This window comes from Terrapene carolina, unplaced genomic scaffold, assembly GCF_002925995.2.
Source record: "Terrapene carolina triunguis isolate 2854851 unplaced genomic scaffold, T_m_triunguis-2.0 Scaffold192, whole genome shotgun sequence".
NCBI classification, from domain to species: domain Eukaryota; kingdom Metazoa; phylum Chordata; order Testudines; family Emydidae; genus Terrapene; species Terrapene triunguis.
Window position 1 is genome coordinate 23,025,295 of NW_020664543.1, and position 11,307 is coordinate 23,036,601.

The following is an 11,307-nucleotide window of genomic DNA, read 5'->3' on the forward strand; positions in this document are numbered from 1 at the left end:
TTCGTGGAATTGTGAGTGTGGGAGGGAGTTATTTGTACATAGAGGGTAATATGTGACAGGTTTCTTGACCTCAGTCGGAAGGTGGGTCTGCGGGTTGGCTCATAAATGGAAGGAAACAGGCAATATGCTGAATGTCACTGGCTCCTATATGGTGGGCGAGAGAGTTTGTACTTCACTCAGTAGAGTGGGGCAGTACAGTGGTTATTATTATTTGTATTATTGCCTAGCAGTGCCAGCCCGTCATGGAGCAGAGCCCTGTTGTTTTAGGGGCTGTGCAAACACAGAAGAGAAAGATAGTCCTTCCCACAGAAAGTGTCCAATCTAAGTGAGGAGTGTATGTCTTTTATCAGAAGTGTAGTGGCTACACAGTGCCTGAAGGACATAGGCATAAGGGTAGGGTGAGGAGAACAGAGTTAAGATTTCCAAAAGAACCTTAACTCTACATTTCCTGACTTTCAAATATCAAATGTGTTAACGACACCGTTCTGACAAGGTTCCCTACAATGTATTACAACCTGAACTCTGTCTGAACAACATTTTTTTTGCTTGTTCCAGCCCACCCCCAAATTCTGAGCAGTTATCATGGTGACCATACTTCCTATTGCTGGCCGGCTCCTCAGCTGGTGCCAAACGGCATTGCTCCGTAGAAGCTACTGCTATACCAGAATGTGAAGGAGCTTCCGTTCTTCGTTTACAGATGGTCTGTGGCCAAATCATTTTTTTCCTGCGGACTCTCAACAATTCTGTGAAGAATTTCTGTTGCAAAAACTCTGTATAGACCCTTTGCTTCTTATACTGCGGTATGGCTCAGGGAATTCACAGTGTGGATTTAGCAGTTTAGCTATAGTAACCATGTCTGAACATTTTGGCCTTAGTCTATTGAGACCATCTCTGGGGTTCCCCAGTTCCGTAACCTTTGTAAAATTGTGGCACTTTCTACCTACCCTAAACGAAGGTGATACAAAGTAAGCGCCTTATGCCTATGCAGCGAGCTGGTCTGTTCCACGGACCAGTATTTACCCAAGTATAGCAGAGCTGTGCTGGTTGCTCATATCCTTTCCCTCCCTTTGCACTAGAGGTGGAGTCGGACATTCTGCGCAGCGTGCGTGCCCTCCTTCGAGAACTCGATGGACACCATCATGCCTTCCAGGGTGAGCGAGGTAAGACAGGCCCTCTCTCAGCTTCCTGGCAGTCTCTCTCCTGTTCTCTGTGCCTCAGACAAGGTCAGTGTCAGAGATTGCCCTGGCTGTTTGTTCTGATTTTGTTGGGATCAGAGGCCCCAGAACATTGGTGGCCGAGTATTCTCCCACCGCACTCAGACTGAATCACTGGCAGATGCTCTACATCGTTCTCATCTCCTTGTGTGCACTTGGCTTGCAACGCTGGTCCCAGAGGGACTAAAATTTTCAACCAACTTTTGGTTCTGGGCACCCATTTCTCCTACTGTGAAATCTCCTTATGCCTTCACTATAGCTACTCTGTATGATGCTTCCAAAGCAGCTCTAGCCAACCTCCTCCATTCTCCTTCAGCACAAGGTCTCCAATAACCTTCATTAATGTGCAGGGCTGGATGATTAGACCAGGACACTGAGAGACAGAGATCATGGGTTTCATTCCCAGCTACGTCGCTGAGTCACTGCATGGCTTTGGGCAACTCGCGGAACTTCTCTGTGCCTCAGTTTCCCCGTTTGTAACATGGGAACAAAACCCTTTTTTGTAAAATGCTTTGGGCTCCTCAGCTGAATGGGGCTATTTATGTGCCCCAGTTATGGAGAGCTGAAACCCTACGCTGTCAGTCAAACAACTGGGTTCCAGAGCCTTGGCAGCCTGAATTAAAATTAAAATAGATCTTGCTGGGGATGCACAATGTTACCATTAATTAAAATTAGATCTTATCCTAAATTAATCCTCAATCTCTGCAAAACTGAAATATGTGGATTTTATCCTTGTTGCTATTGTACGTTATCAGCAGCTAGCATTTCAAAGTCTGTGTGACGGCAACCACGGTACACGACTGCTCGATAGACAATGAATCTGTATAGAGATGTGATGATGATGATAATAATAATACTCCTCCTCTGCCCTTCTGTAACCCCTTCCTTCCAAAGATGTCAAAGGGCTTTTTACCATGAAATCATTACACACCCCATCTCCTCTGGGACGCGGGCCTGCATTGTCATCTCTGTTTTATACCAGGGTAAAATGAAGCTTAGAGCCAGAGCACCTTGTTTGCTGTAAGAGACAGAATCAAGTATAGAACCCAGGAGTCCTGATTCTCAGTGCACTGCTGTAACCACTAGGCCATGGGCCAAAGTCTAATCTGTTACTCTGTCAGTAACAGAAGTCAGCACAGTTACTCCAGATTGGTGCTTACATGACTGAGAGTAGAATCTGGCTCCATGACTAATTGTTGCCAGCTGCTTGGAAAATGAAGACCATTACAATCTCCGCGTGCAGCTTTCACAGTGTGACCCCAGGAGTCTGTCTGTTAGTGTTTATCAATCAAAACGGGTACGTGAAATTCTGCCGCTAGATGATGCATGGGGCAGACATTCCCAGCTGCTGCTTGGGAAGGTGCACAAAAGATGCCGTCACATCTCAAGCCGGCAGTCTGAGCCAGTGGGGGCCCAATCACTGCCCTGTCCGATGCCTTATTGATAATATTCCAGCAGCCTCATTTTCTTACACATTCCCACTGCACATTCCCATTGCCCTCATCTCTATAATGGAGACCGCAGGTCCCAGCATGCAGTGTCGCAGCTGGGTCCAGGTGGCATTCTGCTGGGATCAAGACGGAGCCCTCATGTGCTGTGATCTTTTGTCTTCTTGGATGCTGCTGCCAGTTACAGACCGGGGGTGCCGTGTTCTGTAACATCATGGGGAGAGCCTGGCGGGCAGGCTGCTGTTGAGCCATCCCATTGTTGCTGACCAAAGCCACATCTTTGCTATGCAGTGGCTTCTGCCTTGAAGCCGTGAGGAAGCAGTTTTGTTTGGCCAGCCCCATGGAGCATGTTTGATGAAGGCCAAGACTATAACAGGGTTCAAAAAAGAACTAGATAAACATAGGTGCTGGAGCTAAGGGTGTGGGGGGTGCTGCCGCACCCCCTGGCTTGAAGTGGTTTCCATTATCTCCAGGGTTTACAGTTTGGTTCAATGGCTCTCAGCACCCCCACTATGCAAATTGTTCCAGCACCCTTGTAGATAAATTCATGGAGGATAGGTCCATCAATGGCTATTAGTCAGGATGGGCAGGGATGGTGTCCCTAGCCTCTGTTGGCCAGAAGCTGGGAATGGGTGACAGGATGGATCACTCGATGATTACCTGTTCTGTTCATTCCCTCAGGGGCACCTGGCATTGGCCACTGTCGAAAGACAGGATACTGGGCTAGATAGACCTTTGGTCTGACCCAGTGTGGCCATTCTTATATTCATGGATTTATCCAATCCCGTGTCAGGGATTTAATTACAATTTGTACAAAGCAAGGCACACATAGCTCCAGAGGGATAGTGGTGAGATGAGGACTCGCCTCCCCCCCCCCCCCCCCACTTTGTGCCTTGGGCCCAGTCACTCGGAGATTGGAATTAATGCCTGGAGCCTGCTGTTTCTTGGTTTCTCTGACTGGGGCGCCTCAGCCTTCATTTAAAAACCAAGAGCAGACCAGCTGTAAGCAAGGCGAAGTGTTAGTGCATAGTCATTTCTTCATCACTGCAGTGTTGTTGTTGTTGTTTTGTGTATCTGTAGCACCTATGAGCCCCAGTCATGGCCCAGGACCCCATTATGCTAGGTGCTGCACAAACCAGGGGAAGTAAAAATGACCGTCCCTGCCCCAGGCGCTTACACTCTAAAGTGTTGCCAACTCCCATGATTCTGCTTCAAGTCTCACAATATCTGTCATTTTCCTTAGAGCCCCAGCTCCTGGGATCAGGAAATGGCCATGAGACTCTCTGCTACAATTGTTTTAAAAAAGCCAGCTTCCAGCCATTACCGTGGCAGAGAAAAGGGTGGAAATGGAACCCCACTGTGAGCTAACGGCTCAAAACCCAGCAAGCAAATAAAAAGAATCCACTATTTATCCCTGGCTGAAAAATCAGGTGGTTTAAAAAAAATCTGACTTTCTGATGATTTTTGATTGCTTGGGGTTGATGATACTGTCCTTGGCACGAGACTCTGCACTGCTACCAGCTCTCCGGCTCTGATGTGCACATGTACTGACAGCGCTGCCAAGGCTAAGGCGATGGCTCAGAGATAGCATCTCTCATCTCTTGCCATTGAGAAATGTGTGCAGTGTTAAGTGTGGGAGGCTTCCGTTGAAGCCCTGGGACTATAACTTCCTGTCAGAGTGCTCAGGGAGGTAAGACTTATCCATGCACAGGAACTGCACTGCTGTAACTAAAGGTTTCTTGTCTGCATGGGGAAACTCACCACTATAATTCCAGCAGTATAGCTCCCCCAAGTGGGTTTTAGCCCACGAAAGCTTATGCCCAAATAAATGCGTTAGTCTCTAAGGTGCCACAAGGACTCCTCGTTGTTTTTGCTGATACAGACTAACACGGCTCCTGCTCTGAAACTTATTCCAGAATAAACGTCCACATGATGAGTTCTACCAGTATAGCTATTGTGGTATATTTGTACCAGTATCTTTATGCCAGTAAACTTCCCCATGGAGGCCCTGTCTACACTTAAAAGGGTTTGCTGGTTATAGTTACAAGCTGTAAACTGGCAAAACCCCCTAGAGAAGATGTAGCTTATAGCAGCAAAAATCACAGAATCATATAAACATAGGGCTGGAAGGGGCCTTGAGAAGGAATCGAGTCCAGTCCCCTGTGCTGTGGCAGGACCAAGAATGCACATGCCCTAAGTCAGTGGTGGAGCCAGGCATAGAACTCAGGTCTCATGGCTTAGTTGCCACCCCTAGCTACCACGGTGCACTCCCTCCTTAGCACTGCTTTCTGACCTTTCCCTTGTTCTTGGTCTCACAGGGATGTTGCGCTGGACCTTGCATAAGAAAATTGATCGGAATCCCCTCAACAGTGCCATCTTGGTTAAAATCCTGGTGAAAGAGCTGGAAAGGGTAAGAAGAGAGAGCAAGGTCTGCCATTGGTGCCTGGTACCGAATCCGTCTGTGTCTAGCATACCCATCTCACTATGGCTTTATATGGCCCTCCTCAGCATGGCATCTCTGACTGGGGCTACATCTACACTACAGGGGGGAGTCGATTTAAGATACGCAAATTCAGCTACGTGAATAGCGTAGCTGAATTCGACGTATCACAGCTGACTTACCCCGTTGTGAGGACGGCGGCAAAATCGACTTCTGCGGCTTTTTGTCGGCGGCGCTTACTACCACCTCCCCTGGTGGAGTTAGAGCGCCGATTTGGGGATCGATTGTCGCGTCCCAACAGGACGCGATAAATCGATCCCCGAGAGGTCGATTTCTACCCGCCGATTCAGGCAGGTAGTATAGACCAGACCTGGGTTGCTAGGCCAGCTCTGTGCCTGCAGCGGCCTCTTCCTGCTGTTATGGATGTTGCTGGGTAGGACGATCCCAGCCGTCTCTGGAGCTCTGACTCTGAGCACAGAGATGTTAACTGCACAGCTCAGTGCCTGGGATGGCCGAACTAGGGGGCAGTGGAGGCTGGAATTATTGTGGAGGCTGATCTGTGTTTCTGCCCTGCAATATTTCCTCTGTCGCCAGGGAGGGTGTGTGGTCACCAGCCTCATTCCTGTAATTTAGTGGCATGCTGTGAACACCACAATTCGGGGAAGCTCTGTAAGTACTTAGCCGGGTGGGTGGGTCCAGATACCAATCCACCAACTGCCTTCCACCACGCTCCTCCCAGGGACCCCAGCTGCCCTCTCAATTACCATGGAACCTCCTCCCCAGCCCCCATGACCTATCTCCCTCCGTGGCTGGAGGAGGAGAGCAGTGGCAGAGTCACCCTTAGCAGATTCACCACACTGCCCCGTCCTGGCCTCCAGTTGCTCAGCAGGTTTATCACAAGGACCTGATTTGTTTGGTGTCACCTGAATTGGGAAATACAGTGCTGTGGTTAAAGGATGAATGTCTGGTAGCTTAGAATTAAGGTGCTACAAGAAGCTGTCTGACTATTCTGTGTCAGGGACCACCTATGCCTAGACCACACACCTTCCCCTCCACCCATCTGACCTACACATTACCACCTCTCCCCATAAGCAGGCTGCTGATCAGATCATAGACTGTATGCCAGTTCCCCATCCTATTGAGGTTGAGAAACCCTGATATCTCACCTCCTGTTTTTCCTCATCTCCTGTTTTTTTTGGGGTTCAAAAAAGAACTAGCTAAATTCATGGAGGATAGGTCCATCAATGGCTATTAGCCAAGGTGGGCAGGAATGGTGTCCCTAGCCTCTGTTTGCCAGAAGCTGGCAATGAGCGACACGGGATGGATCACTTGATGATTACCTGTTCTGTTCATTCCCTCTGGGGCACCTGGCATTGGCCACTGTTGGAAGACAGGATACTGGGCTAGATGGACCTTTGGTCTGATCCAGTAGGGCCATTCTTATGTTCTTATATTCATCTTCTGGCACAAAGCCCAGCATACCTATAACATCTCGCACTGTGACTCCCGTTTATAATCTGGCTGCTCTAAACCCTCCTGCACCCCTAGCGCGAACCCGGTCTGTCCCGCCTGCCCTCCCCAGGACTGTCTGGACCTGGCATGCTGCCCTACTATGCGACCATTATCCTCTCTCCTTACTTTAGTCAGATACCCCACCTCCAGCTCCAGGACCTTCGCCTGCCCACTCTGTGCAGTGCTGAAGCCTCTGGGCCAGATTCTCAGTGATGCTGAGGCCTAGTCTACACACAAAAGGTGTATTGCTCTAACTAGTCCAGGGCAGTTAAAGCAGTACCACTCGCCCCAGTGCGGGTGCAGCTATACTGCTATAAAGGTGCCTTATACTGGTCTAGCTTATTTCTGTAGGGAAGACCAATAAGCAATATCAATATAAGGCACCTTTATGCCAGTATAACTGCATCCGCACTAGGGACTGTACCAGAAAATCTGTATTGCTAAAAAGGCACCCCACTAATTGAAATAGCTATACTGGTAATAAATGTGTGTGACCAGTGTCATCGGGTCTTAAGTGGGTGGAAATGCCCCCAGAGGTTACTCTCCCTGATGGAGCTCTCCCCAGCCAGTACAGAGCTGCTCCCAGGCCCTGGCTTGGGGGCCCCAGGGTGCTAGGGGCATGGCTGGGGGGCAGTGCTCTAGGGCTATTCCTCCTGAGCTGGGGGGCGGTGCAGGCTGCTCCCCGTGGTGTTCTCTGTCTGCTCTGCAGGCTGGTGCAGAGATGGAGTGAGGCCATAGATCCCGTCTCTTTGTTGCCCTTCTGACAGCCACAAGGCCTTAGGCAGGGGGAGGAGGGGGCAGAAATCCTTTGCATCTGCTTGTCCGCCTGCACCCACCCACGCACACACCCGCAGTCTGGCTCCGGGTGTTTATCTCTGTGTATAATCTCAGATTTCCGTGCCATGGTCACGTTGCGGTGGCACTGGCAGTGCTGCAGTCGCTTAGGCTGGCTGATTGACACTTGATGCCATCTCTTTAGCAAGGGTTGGGTTCTGGCTCTCTGCTTATCAAATAAAGGTCTCGGTCTGAAACACAAACCACCGCATGCTGCTTGCCAGAGTGAATGCAGCAGGCACCTTATCTCAATGATCAGAGCAGAGCCCTCTCCCTTAGCAGAGGCTAGGTGTGCTTCCTGTTCCCCTTCACCACCATCGCTGAGTTGGTCTCCCAAGGGAAGGCTGGCAGGGGAAAGCAGAGAATGAAAAGGTGTGGAAATGTCTGAGAGCTGGGGAGGTGTAAAGTGAGAGGGGTCAGCTGGAGTTGTTGTACACCTGACTGTTGATGTGGCTGCAGCTGATTTTGTGCTTCTCAGCTGACACACAGAGTCACTGCTCCTTCCAGGTTATTATGCCATTTGCACTAGTGCTCAAATCACAGCTACCAGAGTTCGCAGCAAGGATCAAACCTGGGCTCTCGAGCAAGGAAAAGCACAAGCTCTTGCTGTCTAAGCAAAGGTGGAACTCCTGTACCTGGCCCATAGCAGCAGACTGGATGGTTGCTGTGGCAGGATATTAGCCAGAGACATTAGCACTCACACTAGGCCAGGGTGTTATACTTGCATTGGGTACTAGGGTCTGTGAGCCTTTCTAGGCGAAATACAGGTCTGTCGCATCTTACGCGCATTTAACATGCACGATTTCAGCTTTACGCGGTCGGCAAAAACAAAACAAAAACAAAAAAGAAAGAGAAAAATAACAATTTTAATACTGTACCTGTAGTGCGGGCGATTCCGCCCGCCATTACACTCAATGTAATTTTGACTATACGCGATTTTCGCTTTACGCACTGACTGCGGAACGTAACCCCAGCGTAAGATGCGACAGACCTGTAAATCTGTTTCTTTTCTGGGGAATTTTCTCTTTTGAACCCCTGAGGGCTGGCAGCCCGGGCATTGGTTATTCAGGGCTCAGAGCTATGGTGGGTCTGCTGCGTACTGCTCTGGCCCAGCTGGCTTTGCAGGGGTTGATGCAGCGACCCGTATTCTGTTTCTGCTGTGCAGGATCAGAAACTAAAGCTAGCTGGAAATTTTCCATCAAGAAGTTTTCTCAATGGGAAATGGTTATTTTTTGGTGTAAGCAGAACTTCCCATGGGAAATATCAATTTTGCATTAAGTTAGGGGGCAGAGGGGGTTGAAAAGCTAAAAAACAAAGTGCTTTGGTTTTCAGTTGCTGAAAACCCTTTTTTTTAACCAGAAATTTTACATTGTAGCCATTTTTCACTTTAAAAAAAATCCTGACCAGCTCTGTTAGAAACACTTCCCTGCTCCCTTCTTGGGGAGCAAGCTCATCACGCAAAGCTGCCTGAACCCCAATACAGTAACTCCTGGCTTAACATTGTAGTTATGTTTCTGAAAAATGCTACTTTAAGCAAAACGATATTAAGCGAATCCAATTTCCCTATAAGAATTAATGTAAATGGGGGTGGGGCGTTAGGTTCCAGGGAAATTTTTTTTCGCCAGACAAAAGACTATATATATATATATACACACACATATACACAGTATAAGTTTTAAACAAACAATTTAATACTGTACACAGCAATGATGATTGTGAAGCTTGGTTGAGATGGTGAAGTCAGAGGGTGGAAGAGGGTGGGATATTTCCCAGGGAATGCCTTACTGCTAAATGATGAACTAGCACTTGGCTGAGCCCTCAAGGGTTAACACGTTGTTAATGTAGCCTCACACTCTACAAGGCAGCAGGAATGGAGGGAGGAGAGACAGCATGGCAGAGAGACACAGAGGCACACACCGTGTGTGTGTGTGAGAGAGAGAGAGACGCACATTGCCCCTTTAAGTACACTGACCGCACTCTAAGCACATTGCCTTTTTAAGTAGATCAGCAAGTTGAGACAGCAGCTGCTGCCAGCGAGCTTGCTCTGTCCTGAGCCCTGTTGTGTCTTTCCCCCCCCCTCTCCCCCCCGCTCTGTGGAGATCGGGTAAAGGAGCGGGGGGATGTGTGGCAGGAGTGTGGGGGCAGGGAAACACCCTGACATTAGCACCCTTCTTCCCCCACTCCCCCCGCACAGCAAGCAGGAGGCTCCCGGGAGCAGCTCCAAGGCAGAGGGCAGGAGCAGCACATGGCAGTGGGGGGAGGGACAGCTGAACTGCCGGCAATTGATAGCCTGCTGGGCGACTGCCTCACAGGGAACTTAGGGAGTGGGGACCTGATAGGGGGGCTGCCGGCCCACCCTGGTTCCAAGTCACCACCAGCTAGCTCCAACAGGCTGCTCTTTCTGCAAGCAGTAGACAAAGCAGGCGGCTGCCAAACAACGTTATATGGGAGCATTGTGCAACTTTAAACGAGCATGTTCCCTAATTGATGAGCAACGTAACAACGAAACAACAACGTTAACCGGAACGACGTTAAGTGAGGAACTACTGTACTGTGTTCCAAACAAAGAAAGTTCTGTCACTGGGCAGTTACAGACCTGGCACTTGAAACCCCCTTAAACAATATAGGAAAGACTGTAACACACACGCTGTGTTGTGTGTCTCCTCAGACATTATCTACACTCAACTATGCAGTGGCATGTAGGGGTCAGGTTGAGACAGACCCTGTCCCTGTCAATCTATTGAAATGTGCTTGGGGGTGGGAGCACAATTCAGTTCCTCATTAATAAAAGAAACATGAATCTCTACAAATCCTTGGGCCTCCCAGTGACTAGAAACAAATCTGGTGACCATTAGCATCGTTGCAGACTCAGAATGTTGGCCAGCTTGCTGCTTTAAGAGTCTTCCTGTTAAACTGGCAGGCAAATGGTGACATTTATTTGGACTGAGAACTTGGACCAAGCTGGCTGGCCGCTGCATTTCTGTCTTGCTGAAATTCGGCCGTTGTGCCTTAAAAGAGCAGGGTGTGCTCAGCATTTCATTTGGGTTTCCTTCCTCTGATGCAAACACCACTCAATTGCTTCACCAGTCAGCAAGTCGTTAAGCAGCATGAGCTTTAGTTAACTGTTTGGCTTGATTTTGCAGGCAGAAAAAGGAGATTACAGACATTACATCATCCCCCTGCTTCATACATTAATGTACACCCTAATAAAGGTAAGATCTGCAGATGGTATTTAACAATCCAGGGAAATTCAAAGCTATGGGGCCTGGCCCTGAGAACACTTGCACCCAATTTATAGCAGAATAGGTAGTGTGGCCTCGTGGACACTGTATTAGTAGGGGGTACAAGAAACCTAGGTTCGGTTCCTGGCTCTGCTAGTAGGTGACTTTGGGCAAGTCATTTCCTTCTCTGTGCCTCAGTTTCTCTACCTGTAAAATGGGAATAATCATGCTGACCTCCTTTGTAAAGCACTTTGAGATCTGCAGATAACAAGCACTATATAAGAGCTAGATATTATTATTAGGTGACGTTAAAATCAGGCCCACCATTCAGTTAGCCATGTTGTACCTATTTATAGTGTTCAAATACATGTATAACTACATAGAATATTTTCAAAAACTTTGCCTGTGCAATATGGCTGGATCAGTTTTTCTGCAAGAACCTTAAATTTCCCAATGTTGTGCATTTGAATTCTCAGCTTTAACAACATGGGATGTGAAATAAATAGGGTTTAAACAGGTCACCTTGGGCCAGATTTTTAAAGGTATTTAGATGCAAAGGTATAAAAATGCAAATAGGTACATAATGCGGTTTTCTTATGTGCTTAAGCACCTAAATGCCTTTAGACATCCAACCCCTG

General features: G+C 48.4%; 1 protein-coding gene across 2 annotated transcripts in view; it reads left to right on the top strand.

The window, feature by feature from the left end:
• Positions 1-10,782, top strand: part of LOC115271252 (phosphoinositide 3-kinase regulatory subunit 6-like) — a 42,750-nt gene extending 31,968 nt beyond the window's left edge. For both annotated transcript variants that reach the window (XM_029912215.1, XM_029912214.1), the window contains exons 3-5: positions 1,077-1,160; positions 4,981-5,072; positions 10,592-10,782. In XM_029912215.1, coding sequence (XP_029768075.1) covers positions 1,077-1,160; positions 4,981-5,072; positions 10,592-10,684 — 269 coding nt within the window. In that variant the 3' untranslated portion in view covers positions 10,685-10,782. The remainder of the gene's footprint in view (positions 1-1,076; positions 1,161-4,980; positions 5,073-10,591) is intronic.
• The last annotated feature ends 525 nt before the right edge of the window (positions 10,783-11,307 follow it).